The sequence below is a fragment of the Galendromus occidentalis genome, unplaced genomic scaffold (genome assembly GCF_000255335.2).
Source record: "Galendromus occidentalis unplaced genomic scaffold, Mocc_1.1 scf7180000076386, whole genome shotgun sequence".
NCBI classification, from domain to species: domain Eukaryota; kingdom Metazoa; phylum Arthropoda; class Arachnida; order Mesostigmata; family Phytoseiidae; genus Galendromus; species Galendromus occidentalis.
The window spans coordinates 171,561-198,551 of record NW_003804375.1 but is presented as its reverse complement, the minus strand read 5'-3'; the positions used below and the strand labels follow the sequence as shown (position 1 = coordinate 198,551).

The 26,991-nt window shown below is 51.0% G+C and overlaps 5 protein-coding genes across 5 annotated transcripts; 2 read left to right on the top strand and 3 right to left on the bottom strand.

Annotated features, from left to right (window-relative positions):
• Positions 1-7,819, top strand: LOC100907353 (PAX-interacting protein 1). Its single transcript, XM_029113205.1, is given in 12 exon segments — positions 1-222; positions 378-605; positions 768-950; positions 1,104-1,772; positions 1,897-2,274; positions 2,734-2,878; positions 3,028-3,077; positions 5,121-6,239; positions 6,331-6,478; positions 6,481-6,632; positions 6,761-6,926; positions 7,115-7,819. Coding segments are annotated over 12 exon segments (3,864 nt in total). The 3' UTR covers positions 7,519-7,819.
• Positions 7,820-7,983: 164 nt separating this feature from the next.
• eIF2A (eukaryotic translation initiation factor 2A) lies at positions 7,984-9,973 on the bottom strand. Its single transcript, XM_003739111.1, has 3 exons — positions 9,824-9,973; positions 8,298-9,605; positions 7,984-8,166 (listed from the first exon to the last, which is right to left on the bottom strand). Exons 1-3 carry the CDS (start codon positions 9,971-9,973, stop codon positions 8,023-8,025), a joined length of 1,602 nt encoding a protein of 533 aa, XP_003739159.1. The 3' UTR covers positions 7,984-8,022.
• A 793-nt stretch (positions 9,974-10,766) lies between these two features.
• LOC100905955 (syntaxin 13) lies at positions 10,767-13,573 on the bottom strand. The gene is made up of 3 exons (XM_003739102.3): positions 13,367-13,573; positions 11,337-11,951; positions 10,767-11,160 (listed from the first exon to the last, which is right to left on the bottom strand). Exons 1-3 carry the CDS (start codon positions 13,403-13,405, stop codon positions 11,053-11,055), a joined length of 762 nt encoding a protein of 253 aa, XP_003739150.1. The 5' UTR covers positions 13,406-13,573; the 3' UTR covers positions 10,767-11,052.
• A 747-nt stretch (positions 13,574-14,320) lies between these two features.
• app (Palmitoyltransferase app) lies at positions 14,321-21,548 on the top strand. Its single transcript, XM_003739110.2, has 7 exons — positions 14,321-14,738; positions 16,613-16,773; positions 18,513-18,671; positions 19,395-19,687; positions 19,821-20,009; positions 20,128-20,365; positions 21,325-21,548. The coding sequence occupies exons 1-7, from the start codon at positions 14,509-14,511 to the stop codon at positions 21,546-21,548; spliced, it is 1,494 nt and encodes a 497-aa protein (XP_003739158.2). The 5' UTR covers positions 14,321-14,508.
• A 913-nt stretch (positions 21,549-22,461) lies between these two features.
• On the bottom strand, positions 22,462-26,602 carry Hacl (2-hydroxyacyl-CoA lyase). The gene is made up of 13 exons (XM_003739101.1): positions 26,548-26,602; positions 25,535-25,792; positions 25,363-25,456; positions 25,057-25,235; positions 24,823-24,892; positions 24,524-24,687; positions 24,330-24,439; positions 24,085-24,248; positions 23,833-23,952; positions 23,564-23,717; positions 23,208-23,477; positions 22,932-23,118; positions 22,462-22,814 (listed from the first exon to the last, which is right to left on the bottom strand). Exons 2-13 carry the CDS (start codon positions 25,691-25,693, stop codon positions 22,782-22,784), a joined length of 1,704 nt encoding a protein of 567 aa, XP_003739149.1. The 5' UTR covers positions 25,694-25,792; positions 26,548-26,602; the 3' UTR covers positions 22,462-22,781.
• Between the last annotated feature and the right edge of the window lie 389 nt (positions 26,603-26,991).

Sequence of the window (26,991 nt, the reverse complement as noted above, 5' to 3'; positions counted from 1 at the left end):
ATGACCGCCGAGGGTGAAGCAGGCGTGTTTGCCTCGTGCAGATTCTGCCTTTCCCCGGCCAGCTCAGAAGACGGGAGTCTCGTCACTTTGATCGAGTCCAATGGCGGCCGTGTCGATAATTATCTCACGGACATGTCGACGCATGTTATCGTGGAGGACACGGAGGGCGACTCTGATCTCATTTCCGAGGCGAGAGACTTGTACGAGAAACCTGTCGTCACGGTGAGTCTACAGCGAACCCCCTGAGGGAATTACCGGAGTTCGCGTATTTGCTCCAGGTTGCTCCCTGAGCTTGTTCATCGCCAATCACGCGTTATGAGTCGCGCGTGGAGTACTCATCCGATAATGATTTATTTATCGTTCAATCATCATTCCAGCCTCGATGGGTTCGAATGTGCATTCAAGCCAAACAACTCTTGGCTCTCGAGGGATTCAATCCTCAAAATCGCCTCTTCCATGGCAAAACCTTCTGTATTTCGAAATTGGAGAAAACCGATCTGCGCTCCTTGTGGGCGATGATCACTTTCAACGGAGGTCAGATACAGCTTTCCATGGACTCGAAGTGCTCGCATTTAGTCACTACAAGGTAAGGAGGATGTCACAAAGTATTAGAGAGCAGCAGTCGGCTTTCACTAAAGTGATGTCGATGATGCGCCTTACTCCTCCGTTTTTCGTCTCTTGACTGATAGTAAATATCCTTATATTTCATTTTTCATTCCGGAATTTCTGAAATTCACCGTCGTGATCGTTCCAGCACTGTCGGCGAGAAATATTCCAAAGCAAACGCTCTGGAAGACATCGAAATAGTCACTCCTGATTGGATCGCGGACTGTGTCGCACGGAAGGAGTTGGTCTGCTGTGAGGCCTATCATCCGTCGCTGCTTATTACGTCCAAAGAACCCTCCCCTCCACCCGCTTCGACCCCGACTCCGCCAGCTGCGGGAATAAAGGTGAGACGAACGTTTCCTCGTATTCCTGCTTCCCTCAACCGGCAGGCTGAAGGTCGCAGCCCTGTGTACCCGCATTTCCCCTGCGTCCCGAATGTGCGAAATTCCTTGAACATTCACGGAATGTATTGAACATCTATGGAACGATGATTACAGCTCGAGCCGTCGACGACGCCCGTGCCAACGACTCCAACAACGCCCCAACCCCAGCCGATCGTGAACTCCCGACCGGAAAGCGTCTCCTCTATGGGCCCGACTCCCCCGCCGCCCCAACTTGCCTCTCCAGTCCAACAGAGTATGGCGGGTCCGCAACCAATGCAGAGCCCGCAGCCGATGCAGAGTCCTCAACCTATGCAGAGCCCTCAACCGATGCAGAAGCCGCCACCAAATACGGGACCAAACATGCAGGGACAGTTGGCGCAGATGCTGGCAGGTGGCCAACGGGTTCCAACACCCAACGGACCTCCAATGAGTCAAGGACAACAGATGGTGATGGTTAGCGGGAAAACAGTCGGGGGCCAACAGGTGGTGATGCAAGGTCAGCGCATGATGTTCCAGCAACAGCAGCAGCCGCAACAGCAGATGCAGACACAGCAACAGCAGCAGCAGCAACAACAAGTAGTGCAGCAACCTCCATTGTCCCCGAGTCCCCAAATGCAACAACAACAGCAACAACAACAGCAGCAGCAGCAACAGTCCTCTCAGCTGCAACAGCACGGCATGCCCCTGCAAAACCCTCAGGGACCTCCGCAGATGGTAAGGCAGCAATGGGTTGGTCAGCAAGGACAACAACTGACGCCCCAACAAGTCCAAATGCTCCGACAGGTACAAATTCGCCTGAGCGCTAAATTCATTTTCTCCAATGTTCTATGGGAGTCTTCCTCTTTTAAAAAAACATTCATTCTGTTTTACCTGCTCGATGGGCTGATAGCATTCATTTCTCAAGCAGCAGCGCCATCGCATGGTCTTGACGCCCGGGTCGAACGGACAGCGTCTGGTGGTGGCGATCCCGGAGCAGCTGCAGCAAATGCGCATCCGCGCGCCGATGGGACAGCCCGGAGGGCAGATGATGGGACCGCAAGGCCAAATTATCAATCAATCAGGGGGACCAGCCATGATGGGACCCCAGGGTGGCCAAGGGGTCCAGCAACAGATCAGAAATCCAAATCAAGGAATGATCCCTCAGGGGGGACAACAAATGATGATGTCTCCTCAGCAACAGCAACAGGTGCAACAATCCCAAATGAGACCGATGGGCCCCCCTGCGCCTGGGAAACCGATGCAGCGGCCGCAGCAAGGACCACAGTCTCAGCAACAACAATTACAGGTCAGTGCGCGGGAGCCTACTCCTCGAGATTTATTCTCGCTCCTCGGAACAATGCGAAATCTCAAGACAAAAGCCCTTTTGTTTCTAGAGAGATTTTTTTTCCCATCGTTCGTTTCCATCCTGCTGTATCAGAATCATGGTCTGACAGTCATGGAGCCGTTCGAATTATTATCATTTCCCTCGTTTTCCGAACAATCCGGAGATGAGTTGCTGCCTAGTTTCGTGCCGTGAGAATCCAGTCGAACCACTGTCAGGTCTTTCCCTTTCTAACAATGCATTCTAAGACTTTTTCTCCGTCGACGTAATCTCGCATTCTGGAGTTCATCTAATCATTGCTCAGGAACGCTCAGAGAGCGGCGATGTATGGAATGATCGTCGAATGAGCGCTCCTCATCGGATTCTGCTCCGGTGGCCATCACGTCGACTTCGTATCAATGTTCCGAATTTACTTCGTTCCAGCACCAGGGTGGCGTGAATCCGCAGTGGCGATTCCAACAAAACCAGATGCCGGGTCAGACTTCTCCAGGCGTCAGTCCCCAGGGTCCCCCTACGATGCAATGGCAACAGCAAGACCCCATGATGCAGCAGCGAGTTCAGCAAGATCGTGAGTAGGCCATGTCCCTAGGACAGCTGAATTTCATCTACCACCACCGAGTTCTCCATCAAGGGAGGAATCACTGGATAGTTTTCTTGACCCGGCAAACTCAATTCCGTAATTCCAAGCTCGCTAATCAGATTCTTTCGTATTTCCAGCGATGTATCAGCAGCGAGTCGAAATGCAAAGACGTCAAATGATGCAACAGGTAGGTCTATCGTCATCCGCCTCGATTATTATCATGAGAACACCTGGTTGAGACCTTTTTAGTTCCGGGAAACCCGAGCGCATGAGAGGAGCCTGACGAACAAGACCGACGGTATATGGTCCGAGTGGATGAGGCCGTCGGAAAAAGTTCGCTCGAATTCAGGCGCCCTCGAAAATAGCGAAAGCTTGATATGCATATACCATCGATATCGACGACCTCGAAATTTAGAAGAGCGAATCTATTGTGATCGCAACCGAAGTCGCCGAGAATATGAGCACGGAACCGACGGTCCCAATGTAGCATTTCCCTTCCAATTTGGAGTTTTACTTGAGCTGCGCGATCCATCGGTCTAGCCATTACGTGGTTGGTCGGCGAGGATTCTGTGGAGTATCGCCTTGAGCGATCATCATTGATATGTGGTCGATAGAGATGGCTCGTTTCAGAATCGTAAATTCTTTTGCTTATGGAATGTTTGTTCCTCACAAATAAGTGTCCCAGTCATCAATTCGTGCTCAAATGCCTTGTCATGTATAAGTGTTGCTTGCGGCAACAAGGGAAAACCTTAAAACCAGCTAAAGTCTTTTCTGCGAACCCGCATCTCTTGTCTGTATTCCCGTCCCCGAAACCTTTCCCAACATGGAGGTCCAACCCGAGAGACTCCGATACCGTCCCCTCGAGGAGACGAAATTCGTGGCCGCTTCGGTACTTTTGTTCCAGCCTGTCGCGTTCTGTCTGACCGTATGATTGGCTAAAAGACGATCTGTCTGTGCGTATGATCGTTCGAGGTCCATGGACAGAATGAATGAATGAATGAACGTTCTCTGGCTAAAGCAGCAGCTTCGTTGATTGTAGCAACAGTCCCCTGGCTTGTCATCCGCGCAGCCATCTGCGGCTCCAGCGTCAAGCCCGACAAGTGGTGATTCCCAAAATCCCCCCTCCCTGCAAGCGAATACCGCAGTCCAGCAACAGCAGCCGCAACAGCAACCGACTCAACAGCCGACACCACCCTCCCAGAGCGGTCAAGCTCCTTCTCCTGTTGCTCCTCCTTCTCAGGTACATCGAGGGTGGCTTGCGGTGCTGCGGAGGCTTCAGAGGAGTCTGTGATCTTGTCTCTATCTCTTCCTCTACTTTTCTCCCCGTGAACTGCTCTCTGTAACTGCTGGTTGGAACTCTTTCGAGCCTCAACCCGCTCGACGATTGCTTGCCTGCCTGCCTGCACGGAAATTTTCTGCCTGGAAGTGAACAGCTGGCACGCGAACACGCCTCGCTCGAGTCGTCGATGCACTCATGTTAGGCCTTGCATGCTGCATCCAGGTGGGAAGGAATCCTCTGCGATCGTGACGTGATCGACGACAGGTCTCACTGACTGACAAACGAAACACCCCCGTGATATTCTCCCAATTAACAAGCTTAGCTAACTCTGCTTTTGATTTCTAATTCGCACATGCACCCATCCAGTCGATGGCTGGACCCCCCGGACACATGATTAGTCCAATTGGTATTTCTTCACGGACTTCACCGCACCCTGCAGCGGTGGCGGTGCAATCACCTCAGCAGCATCAAGTCCCTGCCAACGCGGCGAATTCTGCCCAGATCAATCAGCCCCCGCCCGGTCGGGTCGGGGTGCTTCTCGCGACGACGCACTCATCGAATCTTCCTCAAAACGCGCAAATTGTCAATGGGCAGATGCGTTCTATGCAAAACGTCTCAGTTCACCAATCGCCGCTTGGTCCGCAAATACTGCGATCACCTTCACCCCAGCCACAGCCAGCACCTGGCACCGCCGTTCACAAGGTAGAAGACAGCGAGAAGCGCGCTGCTCCATTGATTTGGGGGAAAGAGAACGAGTGGAAAAAACGCCGCCCAGGAAGAAATCGTCGAAGGCGTTTGCAGTTTTTCCCTAATGTGTGCGGTGCTCGATATAATGCATAACACAACTCACAGTAGCTCGGGTGGTGAAAGCGGACGAAGCGAAACGGGTCTGGTCGACATGTGCACACCCAATCATTCTTGGGGTCAAACTCATTAACTCCGATATTCCAGATGGCGTCTCAAATCGTACAGGGCCCAATGGCTCAGAACGGACAGAGAATGATGGTTCCCCAACAGATGCGCATGCCCATGCAAAATCAACAGAGGATGCCAATGGGACCGGGTCAAGTCCAGCAGATCTCTCAGCAGAGATTCGTGGGCTCCATGGGTCAACCCCTGATCCAGGGCCAGCCGCCTCCCGGCGTGAAAGTCAATCCTCAGACCAAAACCGCTCTCGCGAACCTCCTGAACAATCGGTTGGGAGGCAGTCAACAAAACGAGATGGGAATCGGATTCCCTCCGAGTCCGATGCAGCAAGGATCCATGGGGGCCCCGATACAGGGCGTCATGCGTTACCAGGCCGTGGCTCCGGACAGTGCGATTCAGCAACAGGGCCAACAGGCTCCCCCGAACCAATCTCTCCAACCTCAAGCCGTGGCCTATCGACCGCCAGGACCCCCGGTTCGCGCGGTCCGCCCGGAGTTCTTGGGGAGCTCGGCTCCGCAAGAGGCTCTGGTTGGACACGAGGCGTCGGCGACCGTTCCGGCTGACGTTCTCTTCATCGGATGTACATTCTTCTTCGCGTTCAGTCATTCGCAAGAGTTCAGCAAGGAGCAGATCCGAATCGCTCGAGAGGTCTGTCTCGAAAAAGGCGGGGTCGTTGTCGATGCGTACGATGCGCAGGTCACGCACGTAGTGTGTGAGCATCAGGGTCAGCAGCTCGTGGAACAAGCGGTTGTCGAGGGCAAAAGAGTTGTCACCTTGTACTGGATCAACGACGTTGTTCTCAAAGGCAAGATGGTTCCTCCGTGGCAAGCCCTCCACCTGCCCACGGCCTACGGACCTCGTGAGATGCCCTGCCAACAGCATGTCATCGCGACGACAGGCTTCAGTGGAGAGGAGAGACTCCGAATCCGAACCATGATCCGGAAGGTCGGTGCCAAGTATTCCACCTGTATGACGCGAGAGAATTCTCTACTCATCGTCAAATCTCGGCGGTGGAACGAGAACGGGGAGAAATATCGTAAAGCTCAAGAATGGAACATGACTTGTGTAAACGCCGTATGGCTTCATGACGTCATGCTCGGTCATTATGAAGCTGTCAGGATGCCGATGGCGCACAAATATCAAGTGAGTTCCTGAGCTTCTCGCGCGAATGATTCATGTGGAGGATGTCCTGTCGGAGCGCTTATGTTTCATGTTCATGACGTCCTTGTTTCAGGTCAGTGATACCGAGGTTCTAGCGACGAGGATAGACTTCGGGATCGCTCAACCGCTCCTAGTCGCGTGGAAGGTTCCCATCAGAGTCACTGATGAGCATTGGAAAACTTTCTCCGAGTCAGAGGTCAGCAAGGGGATTCAGAAACGTAAAAAGAAATCGCGGAGCGCGAGGCCAACAAAAAGAAAAAGCCGACGAACGACGAAAATTGTGTGACGGTCACGAATCCTAATCCTCCGTCCGAAGGACAGCGGCCGGTGGTCCTATTCTCCGGCATTATCGACCCAGAACCGCTGAAGCGAATGGTGAGTCCTGTTAATCGTCGTTTCTGCGTGTGTTTCCCCGTCGTCGAATCCGTAGGTTACGCGAGAGGGAAGAACTTCGTCCGCCGCTGGAGATGTTCTAATCACGACGGACCCTTTTTTTGCTGCAGGTCCTTCAGCTCGGCGGACAGATTGCCAAATCCGCGAAAGACGCTACACATCTCGTACTTCCGAAGTTCTGCAGAACTATCAAAGTGATGTGCGCCGTGAATTACGTGAAACATATCTGCAGCCCGGACTGGGTCCACGAGTCTCACAAAGCGAATACGTTTTTGGGTGAGTGTAATGAAAAAGGGTCATGGTATCTTTTGCTCCCCACGCACGATACGTTCGCGTGCGGGGACCGTTCCTGTGGAGTCGATGCGGCTGCCCTCGGGAAAATTAAGGAAAGCGGGAACGATCCCCACCTTTGGTGCTCAGTACTCGCGTCGTTTAGTGTCTAATCCACTGATTCACGCTCGCAGATCCCATGGATTATTGGTTGCAAGACACCGACGCCGAAAATCAGTTCGGTTTCAATTTGCGTTACATCTACGCGCAGAGACAGCATTGTGCGCCCCCTCCCCTGAAGGGCTGCATGTTTTACGTGACGCCGGGGTGTCTTCCAACGATCCCCGTGTTGAAGGACGTCATCGAGTCGGCCGGCGGTTCAATGTATCTCAACAAAAGACCCACGATCAAGCACATCAACCAAGTGAATGAGAATCCACAAACGAAGTTCTTCTGTATTACATGTGAAGACGATCTCTATATGTGCAAGGAGCTTATCGAAAATCAAATACCCTTATATAATGTTGAACTTATCTTGAGCAGTATTCTGAGGCAGAAAGTTGAGCCCGAAGAATACCTGCTCGACTGCTGTGTATAGTGGAACGATTTCCATTTGAAGTTGTCTGTTTCCATCTTCGGGACGTAACAGTGTTTCGTTCGATTCGCGCCAAAAAAAAGTTAAATCCAATGCAATACAATGGTTCTCACGAAAGGATAAGCCTACAGTTTAATAGTCGAACTCTGTACTGTACAGTCTTAATTGTATATAGCTCTTTTTCAATTTGAGTGAGCAGATTTGATTTCGAGAGAGCCTCGAACTCCTGGAGTGAATATTTTTCCCAAGGACATATCCACGCAGAATTCTGTAAATAAAGGTTGCTGATTCGATTCATCAATTTATGGCAGCGAGAATTCAACGCAAGCTTCCGAGAAGCATCTGATTTGTGTTGCATCGATACGAATTCTCTATCATTCCCTCCACAGGAACTCGTTTCCGGTCCATGTGGCGATTCCTTTGCGAGGTTTCTGCTCACAGCTCGTCGTAGCGAATTAGTGAAGACGATTTTTCTGTTTCAAAACTTAATTTATATTCGCCTCAAATTTACAATTCCAACTGCTTGAGTTCATCCGAAAGCTCCTTCTCTTTCGAGATTTTCACCACTTGCTCCGGTTCCAATTCCTCACCAGCGTCCAAACGCGCTTTCAGAACGTAAATCTGGGATAGTTTCTTCTTGATTGCTCGCGCCTGGAAATAAGAACGTTCGCGAGTCTCTCGGCAGATTCATGAATCGTGTGATCATCGAGAACGTAGAAACAAGATCGACGGATGGAAGAACCCATCCTCCCATATGCAGAGCTTGGATGAGAGACGCTTACCTTTTTTTCATCGTCGTCCGCTTTCGTGATGGACGGGTCGACTTTCGGCGTAGGCGGTTGAGCTTCCTCAAATTTCGGTTTGGACTTCTTTTTATTCTGCTTTTTCTGTGCGGGCTTGGACTCTTCGAGGGCCCTCATGCCTGGCGGTCTGTAGGCCTGCTTCGAAGGCATGGGAAGTGACTGTGCGATGCCTTCGACTTTTTTGAAGATTATCGTCGGCTTAGGACCCATTGGCCCCTTCTGTAGCGACGCCGACCGCATCTCTTCGAAGCTATCAGGGTCGTCTTTCACCGGAAGGATCTCGGTTTTGAGAGCTCCGCTGTAATGCCAAATTTTGAAGCCGTTGTTCACGCGAAGTCGGGGTGCCAAAGTCGCTGTGAGAAAATGAATCCCATCAGTCGCGAATTCCAGATGGGTCGTGTCAGGTATCTTCATTTGACATATACGCTTCTGCTGTTCGAGATCCCAAGTTTCTACCGTGCCCTGCAGATTTCCGAAGCCGGCCGTGAGCAAGATGTTCCCTTGCGGATTCAAGTACACGAGATTCCTCGGGCCCGGTCCGAGGTCCCAGACCGGATCGCATTTGAGGTTGAAAATCGTCGTATGTGAGGGCATGAAGCCGTAGACAACACAAAAGTTCTCGTTGACCCATTCATGACAATGTATCGGCCCTTTCTTTTTCAACTGAACCATACAGCTATCGCCCTTCACATTGGCATAGTGGAGCGCTTGTTCTCCGTAGTAAGACGTGTTGCTCTTGTCGACTTCACTGGTGGCCATGATGAGGAGATCGCTTCCTTTGGCATTCCATTTGAATTGTACACTGTCGCATTTGAAGAACGATTTCGACGCGACGGCATCCGCCTGGTGGAGGTTGAAGATTCGGCAGAATGCCGGCTGACCCTTACCGCTCGGAGGCACGTAACTCGCGAAATATTTCTTGCTGACTAGCGGTGAGAGAGATATGGCCGAGATTCGCTCTATGTTGATTTGCTTCGCTGTTTTCGAGAAGTCTGCGGGATCGTAGAGCATCACTGCGTTTTTGAAGCTCCTCACCAAGTAACTCTCATCGCTGAACCAATGCGGCTCCCATTCGGCTTGCTTCTGCTGCACGTAGGAGTGCACGATCTCGCCGGTTGAACATTTGATTATGAATAGATTGGGCTTCGGCTGTTCTCCAGGCTTGCAGAGATACGTTGTCGCTAATGACAAATACGTCAACTTCGGCGAAAACTGAATGCCATAGACCCTTTCCGCCGCGATGATCCTAATCGGTTTCAGCGATGGGACATCAATCAGGTGGACTCCCTACGAGCGGAAAATAAATTTCGTCATTTACACTGGACAAAATCCTCGAATCCGACTCGATCAGTTAGAGAAACATGTGCTCTTCGGGACAGAAATTGTTCATGTCGATCTGTTTTTCGCAAGGAATTCCAGCCTCTCGAGTTTCGAATTGTTCCATGTGTTAGCAGACAAGAGAAGGCGGCATGTGGTCATGACACCTCACTTCGGATTCTTCTCACCTTGCGGTTGACATAAGCTAGCATGCTCCCATCCTTGGCGCTCTCGAAGAATTTGCATTCTTCATCAATTTTAGAATGGAGAATTGCTTCTTGTTTTTCATTCAAGGTATAGACCAAGAGACCTCTGTTGCTGCTAGTGAACACGAACATCGCTCCGTTCCGGTCGAGAATTTGGAACACGCGGAACGGGAAGCGCCGTCCCTCGTAATTCAGGGAATGAACGGCTCGATGCTGCTTCGAAAATCGGAGGCCAGCTTCAGAGCTCGCACAGCACGGAAAACTTTATCTTTCTCCTGAATATCCCAGGGAGCGAGTAAATCATTGACGGAATGATGGCGATGATCTTCACGGAGGGGAAGAATACGCCGGGCGGACGTGTCAGCCATGCGCTTTTCTCCTGGAGGGGCGGGATGATATCACATGACGGAGGGGCGATATATCTATTTCCAACCTGCCGATGACCTCAAGCGATTGAGCTCGGTTGCGATACGCATAGCAGCTGCTTCGGTCGATCCACCCCTCTCCCGATGCATGAAGCCCACACTCTCGAGGAATCTCTGGAAGCGCCTTCCGGTCGCCACGTACGGCCGACGACGCACAAGGGAGGGGAGAGAAGGTACTCGACTGGCATGGGTGGCCTGAGGCTTGTACATACCCATGTTTTCGTAGTCGTTTCGTCTTTCAGACGGGATCTTATTCATCACCCGTTCTCATCGTTGATAGATTCGGAGGTGACCGCAACGATTTTTCGGCCGGATCGACAATCCCCGAATCGCCTGCGCTCAGAAGCCCGCGCCTCGAGCTCGAATGGTAGTGGTGATTGTGGTTGAAGACTGATTTTTGAGTTTCCTTCCGGGACCATGACCACAAAGCACGAGCACCCGCCGAGGAGTTTCAGAAACATTTTATTCAGTGTTCACTCGATAACCAAAAGAAACAGTTTCCAGAGGGAAATTTGATAAGATTGATAATTGATCTCCGGTGCCGGAAGCTGACGACGACAGCTATTTACAGTTTTACAATCTTGCGATGAACTCCCCCCATGGTCTGATCCGACAGCAGAACCACATCGATCAACTTAAAAATAATGGAGCTGGCTCTGGTTTACGGTCAAGTCTAGCTTTCTCTTGTCCAGCTTCTGAAGGTTCTCGGAGAGGAGAGGAGATTCCGCAGCGAGTACCCATCGGAACCAGGCCGTAAGATGTCGGTGCCTTGGAGGAGGCATCAACTCAACGAGCCGATAACCAAACCAGCAGAATGATGACAGCCAGAATTATGATACCGGTGAACGCCAGGCAGAGTTTCTTCTTGCGAGCGCGTTCTTGCTGTACCCGAGCCTGGAAGAGAAGGAGGCGTTCGAAAAGATTTTCGCATCAGGTGGATCCAGACGCAGAATGGAAATCGAATCGCATCTCGGAGCTCTGCGGGAGAGCTCCGAGACGCGGCGCGGAAGGCGGCCCATAAAATTCATTCCCAGCAGAGCCCAATCGGGCTGGAGGAGTAGTGCACTCACTTGAGATAGTTGTTCCGCGCCCTCTTGTACCCGGATTGTCGCGCTGTCGACGTTCGCCTCTATCGAGTCGACTGCCACAGCCTGCTCATGTACCATCGTGGCGATCTCCTTGAATATCCCATTCACGTCCATTATGTCCTGCTCTAGATTCTTGACGGCCTCTTCACGCTCACGGAGCTGTTCGAGATTGGACTCCTCTTCCAGCATGAGAGCCTGTTGCTGATAACCGCCCTGGGGCTGTTGTCTCCCGCCGGGAGGTGGAGGCAACTGCCCCGAGAGCTCGATCAGGTTTCCTCTCTGACTAGCAGCTCGCGCCCGCTTGACCTCCGCGCGTTCCTGTTCGGCTTCCTTGCGCTGCACGCTCTGGAACGCTTTCAAGGCATCGGCGAAATCGCTCGCCAGACGCTCCTTGAGTATTTTGTTCTTCGATCCCAGCGACATGTCCTTCAGAGACTTGTTGGTGTCTTTGGCCAGCTGCTGCGTGTAGTTCTGGATTTGATGCAGCTGTTGCCTCACCGACTCATTGTCGGAAGATGGCGCCGACTGCAGCTGCATGATCATCTGTTGCATAGAGTTCACATTCTGGGATATTTTGCGGATGTTTGTGGTGATAGTCTGAAAAGGAACAGTCATCCTCAGAAACAACATAATTTACAGGAACTCGCCGCTGACCCGTGCGTCATTCGGCATCGATACGAGAATGGTCAACCGTCGGCTTCGCTCGCGCCGTGAAGAAGACGATCGCTCAATGGAGCGATCGAGCGATTCCATAATTTCCCATGCAATTCCTTTGAGGGGGATCAGGTCCGGTCGCTGGAATTATCGCGAGAACGGACGAGAAAGTCTCGGCTCACAACAGGGGCATGGGACTTTCGCACTCCCGCGATGGATTCTCTAATCTACCGGACGGTACCACATGGCAGCCCGAAGGACAAAAAGGAGCCACAAGCTCAACCAGGGATCGACAGCGTCTTCCGCGGTTTTTGCATAAGCGACACTCCAAGATGCCCTGCATCAAGTTCGGCTTATCCGATCAAGAACAGTGAACGCTCTTGCAGACGGTTGCCTCACAGTCAGACCGGACATCATTTTGTATTTTCTGGCTGACTCTCCACTCGGGCAAAGTCGCGCCCGCTCGGAGAGGCGATGGGGCGCGTGATGAGCGAGGTATTAGCGGTCCACGTAGGAGAGTCTAATCTCTAGATACGTCATGAGATTCCCGTTGTTGATGCTCCTAGTCAACAACAGAGACAGAGCCCTTCCGGGTCGAATTCGAGGAGCCGCTCATTCCTCGTGGCTCCTAACATTTCTAAATCAGAAGGGCTTTAGAAGAAACGATGACAGGGAAGACGCATTGCATCAAAACTATCACGAGATCGAGTGCCTTACTTTTCGGCCCTCAGGTTCCCGGAACTCGAGCGATCAGCTGATCGAGAGAATCCCGTGAGAGCCAAGGTTCAACTCGACCTGGTCCTTATATCCGTTCAGAAATAGTTTACTCTCGGTCAGATCGAATTTTGAGCTTTCTGATTCCAAATGTCGGCTCTACGCGATGCATTGAGCTTTCAGGGTCGTGAATATTGTTACTGAGATATGAGGTTCAGGGTACACGAACCGACGGGGAATTCGATCAGCTTGATACGACAGGGTGAGGAACTTCGCGCTTCTTATACACGGACTCGCCTAATGATTCAGAGCTCTGACGTCATCTCATTTACTTGATCGGCAGCAACTGCCTGTCGCCTCATGGACTCCGGATCGCTAGCATTCCATGAACCCCGGATCGGAGCCATGCAGAGCTGACAAAGATTTTCCCGAGCTCATTCTACATGTACTCCCCCATTGAACGTTCACGGAATCGGGAAGCAAATGACGAGTCCTTGAGCATGATTGTTAGGTTCTGACATGGCGTTTGCCTTCATATCGGGTCATAAGTAAGTAGGAGGAGGAATCGGCTTCTCCTCTCGCAGGACATTAGGACGAAACCTCTTTCCATCTGTTCAGACTGCTCATCAAGAAACCTTACGTACCTGGGCCAGTTGGTCCATATCGCCCGGAGTCTGATACATCTTGACACCTGAATAGGGTAGGACACCCGACCAACTGCGGAGCTTGTTAGAGAACGGAAGTTATCCTGCTAGGAATCAGGACGCGGTGAACAATTCACTCTCAGTGTTCGGTGAAACAATCGAAGGGAGTTTTGTAACTCCTCTCCGAATGGTCGATTGGTGACTGGTGACAGACTGCAAACAGAGACTCTAGGCCACACGGTGGTAATCAATATGGCGGCTGACGGATTTTTCGGAGGGAGCAGACGAAGGCCGACGAGCGCGCTGTTTGAAATTCGGTCGAGGGAATCGCAAGCAACTTCACTTACCCGGACTTAGATCGTGAGAAAGAATCAGAGCGGAGCGATGAGAGGGCTCGTGAATGCAGAGGGACTCTGCGCGCGTTCCTCCCGAAGAACGTCGATTCCCTAGAAGGTCCTAGAACGATCAGCAAGGCAGCAGTACGCAGACGTGAGTGAGACCGCCCCTGGGAGACCTTACGACTTACGACGTACGCGTCCGTCCGTGGGGGCTGGAATTAAGCTCCTCGTTCCAGAATTGAGCTCCTCGTTCCAGAATTGAGCTCATCGCGAACCTCCCATCCCGACGGTCTACCAGGAAGTCTTATTCCTCAAACACTGATTTCTAATTCTATGCTCAAACATAGGACGAATAGCTCCTACAGAAGATGCGTTGCGAACCCCATCCGACAGCTTCTATTTTCCCCTTTAGAAAGTGAATAGGGAGGCCTTCGATACTACCGGGACCGTGATCGTGTTCACATGTAAGTTCGATCGAGAATTCGGAGGGATTTTGTCCTCTTCGAAATTATTCCCCAGACAGTTTCGAATATACGCCCGCCAAGCCAGCGGATCGGTTTCCCTTTCCGACAGCAGCTCTCGATGGACGATTTTCGAATGGTTTGTTTCTGTGTTGCGGTAGTAGTGCACTCTGCCTCGGGTGTCAGTGCATATGTGTTCTTTGTGGCGAACTCGACGAAAACCTCAAATTTAATGTGTTCGCATCGTGGATAGAGTGTGTGGGTGGAGAGGATCTGTCGGAGCTTCCTCCAGGATGCGTGAAGGGATGAGCGATAAAGGAGATCTCGGGGAGATCTGTTTGGAATGAGGCAGATCGCAACACCTCCTCTGATGCGGCCTCACGAAGAGCCTTCGGGCCCCCGTCGGGGTCCCGCGAGGCAGCACAAAGGACGTCGATTGAAGCGATACGAGGTTTTCCCTGGGAGGAATAAGTTCTATTGTGATGGTCGTATCATAATGGCCAAGCAAGCGCATGTGTTCATCCTGACCTGCGTTCTGATTATCGGGACTTGTACGCTCTTTTTCGTCTTTGAGTAAGTATCGTTCGGATCGATATTCTCCCCGGGAGGCTCCGTCGTACCGTGATCATGATTCTTGCTCCTCAGGATTAGAACGCCGCTGTTTCCTCGGAACGATTCTGTTTGGGCGCACTGATCGATTCCGAGAGTGATTAACTCAAGCGATTGACAGGTGACTTCAGAGTCAGGTTGACTACCATATAGTGTCTCCAGCTGGGATGCACGCTTAGGGGGAAGGAGTTCAGACGTGAAGATTTGTCGAAACCGCCATTCTCCACTCAGTTTCTTGGGCGATGATAGCAAGTTTCCCGTTTTCGGGGTCAGTGGACTTCAGAAGTCACCGAGGCACACGCACAGAGTGTCAGCAGTATCATTCTGCGAGCTGTCGCCGTCGAAACTCTTGTCCGCCCCTGAACTAATATTAATCCGAATCAGAACTTGATCAGAGAACGGGGTACCCGCTACAAGTTGGGGGAGAATTTTGCCGGATATCGGAGCGAAGGATCTCAAGGAATCCCGAAGTCGAAGGGCGAGTTCCCCAAATCGAGTCGGACGGACCGTGTCTCCGTGAGAGGTTCTCGATGAGTTCTCGATCGAACGAAGCTGAAAAAACTCGGTTCATACTAACCACCATACATAATCGGTTTTTTTTTCGTAAGCGCTCTTCACACTTTGGTCAGCAAATTAAGTGGCCAGAAGCCCACCGACCGCGGATCGATTACCGTGATCCAGTTCAATCTGGCTCGGGGTGTTGACCCCAGGATCACAGGGATAAACGACAGTGAGGGACTCCGCGCTTTGTCTGGGTGTGTTAATTCTGAATGATGGTCCGGCGTTGGCAAGAAATGCTCCGAGACTCCCTGTTTATCGGAATCCTTGCCACTGTGGGATCGTATCGATCCTAATTTTCTGTCGCTTCCATCCCAGTCAATGGAAATATCGCTCTTCCTCCTTTGGTTCAAGTTTATTCGGTCGGAAAGTGGAGCGTTAGTCGCGTTTCCACTAAGTCGATGCTCATGGATACTATCCGACAATATGGCCGTGAGTCCTAATTTTCCCATCGTAGGACGAAGGTCGATGACGATTCCCGTATTGTTACGCCTGAGAGATGATGTTTCTGACGAAGGAATCCTGTGGCCGCTCGCTTCTCCCGCACGTGGGCTTCGAGACGTTTTTGGGAACGTCTCGAGTCTTGACACAGTTTTTGGTTGTCATCGTTGTTGCTATAGCTATTCTGCGGGAATCCGTCCCGAGCTTAGCTCCGAAGCTCAGGCGATCTGGGAAAACAGAAAGATTTGTTGTCAAATCCTCCGAACGTCACATGCAGAGTTCCGAGGAACAGAAACAGATGCTTGATCGTTGGAGCTATTATGCTCTAAATAGAAAACCGAAAGCTTAGGTACCTTGTTCGAATGAGCACTTCATCACGGTGGCTTTCAAGTCCCTGATGTTGAGCTATGGCTGAGAAGTTTTGGTTGGAATCTTCGTTTTCTCTCCATGAGTTTTTCAGTGAATCTTCGGCTTTTCGGAAGACGCGGATGATTTCTGTCGTCCTCTCCTTGGGAAAAGGAAGAAATCGCAAAGAGAATGAGGGAGCTTATCTTTGCTCTCAAACATCAGGATCGCAGTTTCACTCAAGGGCGTATTCCACTATTTCACGTCTTTCCGAAGAGCGTCGGTCACAGAAGAGTGAGCATGCTTGACAATGACCGGCATGTCTGCGATGCGAAGGATTCGAATAAGACTACCCGCAGTGATGCAAAGACTCCAAGCCGACTTGACTTTATTCCTCGATGTAGAGGCTGAGCCGAGGTGGAAGTTTGCCGTCAAACAAAAATAATGATTATTCCGATTCCCATTCACGAATTTTTCTCATTTCTTCATTTCAGCTGTCCTTACCTTTTCGAGAATATTGGCCGATGGATCCCAGCCGCAGCGGGAGCGCTTTTAATATTCGTTATGCTTTCGCTGTTCCGCACCTCGTTCTCCGATCCCGGAATCATACCGAGAGCGACCGCCGAGGAAGCAGCTCATATTGAGAAACAAATCGGTACGTAAGGCTTTTCTCGTCCAGAGTCTCATTATCATTCGTAAGGTCACGTTGTGGAGAAACTTTCGAAACAAGGGTTTCTGGGACTGGAACAGAACGAGGCTGGGCGGAGTCCTCCCCAGCAGAATAATCGGACTTTCAGAAGAGGTATTCTCGGCGTTCTAGATCAGTCGTAAAGAATCGCTAAATTTAAGTAATAGATACTTCTCCAAATACGCGGGAGAAGCCACGGAGCTGTCCACGGATCCCGAAAGATGCGGTTCCCTTCCGGAAGGATGAGCTAAGTCCCTGGACTGTGAAGGACACACGTCCCGAACGAATCATAATTTTCAGCCGATGAGAGTCTTGATTCCCTCCGTCGCGCTCTCAAGCCGAGTTCTCGATGCAATCAATCCGCAGTACCAACAATTGTCAAGTGCTTCACAGCATTTGACAATTCAAGGTACTGAGGCCCCGTGTCCGACGCGCTTGCTATTTTTAAATACTTAGAGTGGCATACCTTCTTTTTGTCCTCTCCGCGAGAATAAACATTTAATTTGGGAAGTGAGCTGTTGAGAGTTCGCCCTCAAGCTCGTGCCGCTCGCAAGCATTTAGTAAATGGGCTTTGAACTATTTTCCGCATCCTTCATCCCTGGGGGCGTGAATATCCTCGAATCCATCCGGACGCAGAGGTGATTTACCATCATTCTCATCTGCCCGGAACACAAGTGATTACGGAGCGAAAAGGCCACTTTTCATATCATGTACCCGCTGCCAGCTGACTGACCATCTGGCTGCTAAATAATATCAATTACATACTATCGCTCGCAGATACACCCTCACACGACCGACGATTCACGAGCGCACGCCTAATCCCGTCGAAAGTTTCTCGTACGCGCCCATATCGTACATCCGATTTTTCATCCTTGCATTCAATGTCGACGGCCGATCGCAATGAAAGCTTGACGACCGAAGGGCATCCCGCCTAAATATGGCAACGGATCCCTTAGTCGTCACGAATGGCCATCCGTGGGTCTCTTGTTTGTCAGCGTTATGTCGAATGACGTTGGCGGCGGTGGCGACGATGGTCAGTCAGGGCGTGATTTACTGTTGGTTCATGGTGAGCTTCCGCCACTGAAGCCTGTCGGTGGACTTCGCGGTTACAGTCAAGCGAGATCGAATTATCTGCCACGTCACGATTCTCTGTCCCATGGACCAATTCTTCGAGTTTTCCGTGGGGAGGTTGGGACGCTCTGAGTGAGATTGTTCCTTCAACTTCTACACTGACGGACAGGATCCGATTTCTGAAGCGTGAGCTTCCGACGCTCTCACATATTCCCTTCCTATCCGTCCCACGGAGCTCGATCGCCATGAACAATATGTTAGGGATGGATTGTCGTTTTGTAATGTCAGGATGGAATCGTGTTGCGGGTCGGCATATCGAGGTTAAGGTTCCCGATCGCTTGCTTGATGCGGGAGTCCGCCCGTCCGCCCGTCCGGACCAAACATCAGCGTTCTGACAAAGGGACTGATGAAAGTTTGTAGATGCACCAGGAAACCCAGGTTACGTAAGAAGTTGTGACAGGCTCGCGAGCGTGTCGCGCGTTAGCTTTCTGACGGCTGGTACTCGGGTGATGTTCCTGACTTCGAGCGGCTGAGCGGCGATGCATCCGAAGCATGCTCCTAATCATAGATTCAAGCATCCAGAGAACTCCTCAATCGAGCCCATTTGTACATTATTTCAATTATAATTTTTACAGAAGTGCCAAATGGTCAGACTGGAACTCCGCTTCGGCCACCGCCGCGTACAAAAGAAGTCACCATTCACGGAGAGACTGTCAAGCTCAAATACTGCTTCACCTGTAAAATATTTCGACCTCCTAGAGCCTCCCACTGCAGCCTCTGTGACAACTGTGTTGGTACGTAGTTCAAAATGGTACTCAAGGCGAAAGCTGTCCACGTACGGGTATCCGGAGAGGATACCGTACGTATTCCCATGAAACGCCCAACGATGCCGCCATATCTCGCTGCTCTCGAGGGCCTGGAGCAGGGGTGTCAAACCCGTGGCCCTCGGGCCACATGCGGCCCGCGAGGTCTTTTTCTGTGGCCCACCACTATTTCCCCACATACTCGAACTCGACCATTCCGAATGAGAGCTTGGAAATTGAATGAGATCGGTGGAATGAATCCCTCCGTAAGACCGGACAAGCGAGTTTTCCCTCGATTCCTGGAGGCTGGGGAAGCATTCTCGTATGGACAATCGGCATATATTCTCCTTTTATACGGAATCAGGTTTCTAATGTGGCCCGCGGGCACCTGCGGAGCTCGAATGTAGCCCGCCAAAAATTCAAGTCCGAAACCCCTGGCCTGAAGTTTCCGTGTCTGAGAGCATAGAGACTGGATCGAGAAGCTTCCGAGGCGGAGTTTTCGCGGACGAATCACTCCTGCCAACTCAGGCGAAGACCAGAGGGAACCATTACGTCGACGGTATCACGTTCCGCCGCGCTGCTGGGTCGTTCGGGTCGGGACCTCATCGTGCAGAGAATCAGCTTCAGCCGTCTACATATGGAGACAGTCGGGAAGTCTCCACTCCGACCGTCTCTAGGGACGAGCATTTGAATATCATGTTGTTTTACTTTCAGATCGTTTCGACCACCATTGCCCATGGGTCGGCAATTGCGTAGGACGGCGGAACTATCGATATTTTTTCACATTCATCATTTCGTTGGCGGCTTTGTGCATATTCATTTTCTCGTGTGTAGTCACAAGACTCATTTACGAATCTCGACGGAACGAATCGCTGCCCGATACTCTCAGAGAGAACCCGGCTTCGTGTGTCGAGCTCATCATTTGTTTCTTTTCGATTTGGAGTATACTGGGCTTGGCCGCTTTTCATACGTATCTCACCACGGCGAACCAGACCACGAACGAAGATGTGAGTTCCCATTCATTCGTCTCGGGCTGCTGATCGGGCTATCGATTCCGCGGTTTCCCATGGAAACTTCCCCTTTACTTGAAAGATGAGTCTCCACTAACGATATGAATCGCCTCTTCTCGAAATTTTCCAGATCAAAGGCATGTTTTCGTCACGACGCGGTCAACACGTCCGGAACCCATATAGTTTAGGCTCGTGTTGGGCTAATTGTGGCGCAGTTTTATGTGCACCTATTCCGCCTTCGCTCATCGAGCGCAGAAGTTTCGTTGATAGCGGGACGAAAATCACAGCCATACGGCCATTCAGCACCGTAAGCTCGAAGGTGAGTTTTGCTCTATGTACGTCGGGCGTCTTCCTTCAAGTTCGGAAAAGTATGACACCATGTGGCTCGGACTTCCGGGAGCAGTCGAAGGCTTCATGGGGAATACTTCGAATTCCAGAATGGCTCCCAGCACAGTTTGGTCTCGCAGCAGGTTGCGGCTGGCGGGATTCCTTTGAGTCAACTGGATCGAGTGGAACGTATGGTAGGTGGAGATGGCCGTGGCTCGAACGGAGGAGGCCAGGGATCGCATAGAGCCATATCCGCACCACCCGCAACATGGAATCCTCACCTTTCACAACCACTGAGGCAGTTCCATCATGAGAACCGAGCAGGCACTTTGCCACAAAACTTACAAGGTACGCCCATAGCTTGAGACGGCGACTACACGATTCGCGCATCATCGGTGGCCGAAAATAATTCAAAGCTCCAGGGATGCGGACGTATCATGGGAGGAGAGTGTTGCGGAGATTCCGTCTCTTACTCCTCCGAGAAACGATGCGCGGTAACGAGCGGGGATTTCGGTTTCCCAAAATTCGGTACCGCCAAGCAGCCCAGTACACCTTGCAGCCGGTCCTTGTGGAAGCGTTCCGAAATCGAGGTCAAACTGGCTCACATTCGTATGTATAGGAGATGACGATGAAACGAGGAGTTGTCTCAGATCCACAGATGATGTTGCAACCAGGCCTGTCATCTATGGAGGGGATGTGACTGGGAACTTTGTTGACGAGTGACAAGTTTCGGTCTCGTCGTGGCGCAGTGAAGTTAGTGACGTGTTCCGAGCTTTTTAGCGAAGAAAGAAACAGACAGGCTTTTGAGTCACTTGTTCGTGTTCTAGAGGCAGACGACCGGTTTCTTTGGACACGCCATTGCATCAAGCAGTCACTTGTTGCAAGCACCGATCGGGCCGATTACATATGTACATATTTGCTACTTTCGGAGGCGAGCGAATCACGTCGAGCATGCGTGATGTTGGCCAATTCTTGTGATCGCTCTGATTTCTCATGAGTTCGCTTCTTCACCTTTCTGCGGCTTCGGATGCTTCATGTGTTCGAGCGTGATCTCGACGAGAGATTGGCCAACCGAATGGAATTCATCGAAGACTCACGTCGAAGACGACAAATCAGAAGCACAGATGAATGATTTGAGTCACAAAAACCCTCATATCCCTGACGGGTCGCCTGATTTGCTTGAGCTGCAACAACGATGGGTTCAATTACTGTATTCACGGAGGGCTTTTCGATTGCACCGTGCTCCCCCAGCTTGTCACGTCGGAGCGTGCCAGAACTTTGTCTAACGGCGTCTTTCTCTTCTCCAGGACGTAGCTCTGGACACAACCCAGTTCCAGTGGCTGTGGTTCCCCCGCACCGAACCCACGGAGGCAGTTATCTGCAAGGCTCCAATCCGCAGGGAATATTCAGAGCCACACCGCACATTGAGGGCTGTCCTGTGAATCAAGCTAACCACGCGAAAATCACGCAGGCCCGTGTTCTGTCCGCGTCGGATTATCCCGCTTCTATTCTCAAACAGTCGTCAGTCTGATTGGGCGGAAGACGACCCTGAATCTCTTCAAATCTGTGAATGGGAAACTCTGTGAAGACGATCGTGCCGCAATTGTACATAGTAGATATCGGCGAAAATCCGCTTTCCGCTCCGGCGGTCGCTGAGAATCGACATTCGTATTCGTGATTCGGGTGATTCGATGAATGAATTTCCACTCACGATTCCTCTTCGAGTTTCCGTAGGTAGGGATTTATTCGCATTCTGTAAATACAATGTAGACAAGCAATCAATCGTGCAGGCAGAGGCGATCTCCGCAGAAAAGGGAGGAACTGATCTGAATCACCTGGTTCCTTCTTGTTACGAATTCTCTGAAGTTTGTGTGTAGAAAATTCCACGCCCAGCAGAATAATGGCCGATTCTTTTGAGGCAGCGCGTTGCAAAGTATAGCGTACAGACAGTGTCAGGGAGGCTTTAAGTAGGGTGTGAGAAAGCCGAGTGAGTCAGCGATCTATATTGTAAATATAAGGAGGGGAAACGCGTGGTCTTTCGGTTCCTGCATCCGTAGAGCGGGAGGTTTCGTACTCCAATACACCGGCGACTATAGAATTCAGTTCATCGGAGGATCCGGGATACACAAATGCGGAGTTCCCTCTTCCTCCGAGGACACGATGAGCAATTTTTATCCTGATTTTGATTATTGATTCGAATCTGACTCTCGATTCCGAAAAACAGGTCGAGAAAATCAAATTGTCGGATGTCCCGCAACTTCAGAATTTTCCGAGAAACCTATCCCCGATGGAATGTTCCGTGAAGTTGGGTGAAGAAATCAACGAAGTCAAAGTTGGGACGGTGTCAGGAGGGTAATCTTATTTGAGACAATGGTCGATCCTGAAACAAAACTTCGACATGACAGACAAAGTTTAATGGACGAATAAAGATGACCGTATTTATATAAAGTAAATTATTAAGTTCTACTATAAGGTCGATTCAAATCCCGGAGTATCCACTTCAATCTTTAGAGGTGAATTCAAGATTCCATATTCATAATAAACCGATTCAGTCTGCACCGAGATGCAGGGACAGTTAGCCCGGGCAGCAGGGGCCTACGATCTGGGCTGCTGGAGCTGAACAGGTAGCATAGAGTAGTCGAGCAATCGTTCGAGGACGGGACGACGACTTGCCCACGATCCGTTCGATTACCCGGTCACGATGGGAAGGATCACTCGCCCACGATGGGTACGATTACCCGCTCGAGGTTCCTTCGGTGAGGCCTCACATTTTCGCCTTGGTGTGCCACTCGAAGTCCTGCGAGGAAAACCATGCTTATTACTTACGTATTATTACTTACTCAGAACATTGGGTCTGGAGGGATACATTTGCTACTTCCGCAACTCCCGACATGACATAGTTTCAGTCACCGACCTGAGGTTTACGCTGAGCCATCCCGTCGATGATGACGTTGATGACCGTCGGCCGGTCTTTCGTATCGACGGCGGCCTTCATCGCGCTTTCAAGCTCAGCATGCGTTGTAACGTGGAATCCTTGACCGCCGAACATCTTGGTGATCTCCTCGTAGCGCGCCGAAGGCGTCAGAGAGTTCGGTGGCAGACTGCGAAAGAGGTCCCGAAAGGTATAGGCTCTACCCAAGCTCCATATTGCAAGGAAGGATGGATAGTAAGCCCCGACTGGCGCACTTACACGAGTCCTTCGTGTTGACCTTGGCTCAAGAATTGTTGCCAGGTGTTCTCATCGAATCCATTGTAGATGCCGTTGTTGTTGATTATGATACAAATCAGAGGGAGTCTGTATCGAACAGCGGTCTCGTAGTCGAGGGCTGAGAAGCCGAATGCCGAGTCTCCTTGAATGCATGCAACGCGTTTACCCGGATACGCCGTTTGGTTGTGTAGAGCAGCCGCAACGGCGAAACCTAAGCCGAGACCCATGGTTCCAAATGTTCCGGCGTCCAATCTGAGGGTTTGACACGAGCCACTAATTAGGAATCCATTCCTTCAGTCTTTTCCCAAATCCTTCACTGATTCAAGCATGATCCGCACCTGTGTCGGGGGAGATGGTTGGGAAGCATGGTGCGACCGATGTCCATAGTGTTGGCGCCTTCGTTGACAATGACCGTGTCCTTCGGAAGATATTTGTTGATGATCTTATACACGGCATGATAATTCATCGGAATCGCCGTCGAGTCCATGAGTCCTGAGGATTGTCAAGAATTTGAGAAGCTTTCGACTGATGTGAGTAAAATTCAATGATCATGATGGGATGATGGGCGGGGCGGAGGATCCTCCTGAATTGTTTTGCGGTCGCTAACCTTGGACAACTTTGGCGTTGATCTGCATTTTTGCTCTCAGACTTGTCAACCACTGTGACTGTGCGTCGTGTTTGAAATCGCAAGCGCTGAGTAACTGCGAGCAAACAGCGTTCAAATCACCTAGAAAAGATATTTCCGCGATGTTCAGTCGAAGTTCCGCCCAACGCCGGCCGTATCGAGACCGATCCTGAGAAAACCAGCCGAAGCCAACTCATACGATATCATCTCAGGGAAGTCGGGACTTCTTCTCACCAAGAAGCGATACTTCATTTGGAACACTGTTATGAAATTCTTCAGCTTTCACGTCACACTGAATAATTTTCACGCCGGCGTTGAACCTGGGCGGTTGCGCAAAATGGAGCATCCAGTTTGTGCGTGCCCCGAGCAAGAGGATGACGTCAGCTTCTTGGAGAGCCCTGTGGAATTCCAAATACAATCATAAAATATGAAACTGTAAGAGATGAAGCTTCGATGGGTGAGCTCGAGGATGAACAGACTTTGTGCGAGCAGGTGAGATGCATTGGACGTGGTCGTCGGGAATGACGCCTTTTCCCATGGGTGTCGGCAAATATGGAACCCCGGACTTCTCCACGAATTCTCGAACCATCTGGAAAGAGATTTCATGAACTCCCTTCGGGTCCGTCGTCTTAGGAGGATCGGATCAGACCCGTCATGTGAGCCCATATTTCACCTTCTCTGCTCTGGCGTATGCGCAGCCTTTCCCGACGATTATAAGAGGACGCTTAGCGCCTCTCAGGAGATCGATCGCTTTGCGGACCTCTTGCGGACAGGCGAGCGACGTAGGGCTGTCTCCGATGACCGAGCTCCTGTGCAATTGAGACTCTTCTATCTCGCCTGTAGCAGGAAAGGAATGATTTCCACGAAGTTCTCCACCCTATCATAAGGAGTCATCTTACGGCAGGACCCCAGTGCTGAGGTGCGAGGGGTAACGCATGAGCAGAGCTTACTTTCTGTACGAATAGCTTTTACCTGTAATGATGTCGGCAGGCATGTCGATGTAAGTCGCGCCAGGTCTCCCGAACAAAGCTTCCTTCGTTGCCTGAGTAAAGGATAGAGCCTACTTTATTTTTCATTCCAGCATATTGAAGTTTCATCACAATGTTCCAGCATCCGCAAGTTTTCGCATGAGTCGGTGACGAAGTCGACTACGGGATGCTCGATCGATGAACGCATATTTCCCGAGAACGGCTTTTTTCTTTTCACCTTTTCCACGACAGAGGGTATTTGCGCCACGGAACTAGGCCTCGCAGCGTACTTCGTATGCAATCTGCAAGATGCCACCTGCGGATACTCTTGGAAAGCTCCGATACCCTCCAGCTGTCTCTCACACGATCCCCCGATCAGTATCATGGGCCAGGCATTCGATTGCGCGTTCGCAAGACCTTTCGAACGAGAAAAATTAAACGTCGGTCGCCAATGCTTGAGAATTGGGGTTTTCTTCTCTTGGGGGGAGATTGGGGTCTTCAAATCTCTTTGACATCCGATGGACCCACTTGACAGATGACTTACCTCCGATGGCGTGCAGAACACCTGGACCAGACACGGTCAGACAAACCCCGGGTCGCTTCGTGAGATATCCGATGACGCCGGCGGCATAAGCTGCCTGTAGTCAGAAAAAGGTTCAGAGTCCGGAGATGTTAGCGAGATACATTATGTGGAGAGCTTCATTTTCCAAACTCACAGATTGCTCGTTCCGCATGCCGATGTATTTTATTCCGACTTGCTGAGCAGCCATGCTGACTTCGAATACCGGAACTCCGACGACGCCGAACATGTACTCCACGCCCTGACGTCGAAGCGACTCCACCAGAACCTTCGCTCCATCTAGCATGCGCGTCATCTCGCGGAAACGGTTTCAAGCTCCGGAGATATCGACGCGGCTTTCGGTCCTACGACTCTTCCAAGGCGCCCCTGCGATATATTACGATCGGGAACCTCCCTGAAAAATCTTCGGGGATGAGTTGCTCTCGCCCTTGCATTGCTTGAAGAAGCGATTCTCCCTCATTAACACCAACGGGACGGGATCATAGCTATCAACCGCTCATACTGGATCAGTTGGAGCCGTTTGCACTTTACGGTCCTCGCGGATCGACTCTCTCGCACGGTGGACTTTGGCATGAAGCTCGTTTAAAGAGGACATGCTCCTTTCACTCGCGGTCACTGCGTCTAGGCCGGAGACCGCGCGCAACAGATTGGAACGAGCGGTATCAGCTCATGCCGGCAAGAGATTGCACCGAGCATTCAACCGCACAAAACCAACACAACATGTCGTTGGTCCAACATAACCTAATTCTCATCGATCGTTCGACTCTTTCATCCCTTGATAGAGCATTTTCAAAGGTGCTGTCAGGACACGACTCATGACTCGAGGGATCGAGGGAAAGCCCTGGAGATAGAGGCTATCATTTTTCTGAGCACAAGGCCGACGGTCAATGTCGGCAGGATATCACCACGGATCGCGATCACCCTCCCCAAAAGGATTCGCCAAAGATTTTAGAACATCGGAGATTCAACCACCTTGAGTACTCCGGCACAGTGTTATTCTGTCTAATCCTCGGTCTGATGATCCAAAGTTCCTCTGATTTATCAATCTGTAGGCGATACCATGAACGTACAACCCGACCCGTCGGGAGCTCGTTCGGGAGAATCCTTCCGGTCCAGAATCAAACGAAAGGGAAAAAATCCACGACTCACGAATTTCCAGGTCTCCAAATCCTACTATCAAGCCATGAGAGCGACACAACCGACTGTCATAGCGAATGGAATGATCTAGGGAAAGAGTGATCACTTCAAAACAGTGCTCAGAGAGGAGGTGGGAGCTTTCTTGAGGCGCTACGCAGTTAAGCCCACGACACGTTAAAGCTGTTGGGGAGAGAGGCCGCTTGGATCATTTTGAACCTCTGCAGAGCGCAGGTCAATCTCTCCGTTCGATGAGGGCACTCTCAAGAGAAACACTGCCTTGAAAACCATTTTCTAGGGGAGTATGAGAGATCTGTGAGGCCTAACTGTCCGCTTATCTATGATATACCTCGCGAGGGAAGACGGAAGATGCACACATTATATTCTCTCGATGGATCCGACATAGCTTCAACAGAGCCGGAACCTTCAGTGGGGAGATGATTTCGAGGATTGGGGAAA

Bases quoted from the DNA above. Each gene is read 5' to 3' on its own strand.
- Hacl (XM_003739101.1), bottom strand. From the start codon at position 25,693: ATGACGCGCATGCTAGATGGAGCGAAGGTTCTGGTGGAGTCGCTTCGA. The intron at 24,688-24,822 runs GTAAAAGCTATT...TTCCTGCTACAG, and splicing joins GCCTGCCGACATCATTACAG to GCGAGATAGAAGAGTCTCAA. The intron at 22,815-22,931 runs GTCGGTGACTGA...TTTTCCTCGCAG, and splicing joins TGGCTCAGCGTAAACCTCAG to GACTTCGAGTGGCACACCAA.
- app (XM_003739110.2), top strand. From the start codon at position 14,509: ATGAGGCAGATCGCAACACCTCCTCTGATGCGGCCTCACGAAGAGCCT. The intron at 14,739-16,612 runs GTAAGTATCGTT...TCTTCATTTCAG, and splicing joins ACGCTCTTTTTCGTCTTTGA to CTGTCCTTACCTTTTCGAGA. The intron at 16,774-18,512 runs GTACGTAAGGCT...TAATTTTTACAG, and splicing joins TCATATTGAGAAACAAATCG to AAGTGCCAAATGGTCAGACT.
- LOC100905955 (XM_003739102.3), bottom strand. From the start codon at position 13,405: ATGTATCAGACTCCGGGCGATATGGACCAACTGGCCCAG. The intron at 11,952-13,366 runs GTACGTAAGGTT...GTTCCTTTTCAG, and splicing joins ATATGGACCAACTGGCCCAG to ACTATCACCACAAACATCCG. The intron at 11,161-11,336 runs GTGAGTGCACTA...CTTCTCTTCCAG, and splicing joins GCGCGGAACAACTATCTCAA to GCTCGGGTACAGCAAGAACG.
- eIF2A (XM_003739111.1), bottom strand. From the start codon at position 9,973: ATGTTCGTGTTCACTAGCAGCAACAGAGGTCTCTTGGTCTATACCTTG. The intron at 9,606-9,823 runs GTGAGAAGAATC...TTCCGCTCGTAG, and splicing joins TAGCTTATGTCAACCGCAAG to GGAGTCCACCTGATTGATGT. The intron at 8,167-8,297 runs GTAAGCGTCTCT...TCTTATTTCCAG, and splicing joins CGGACGACGATGAAAAAAAG to GCGCGAGCAATCAAGAAGAA.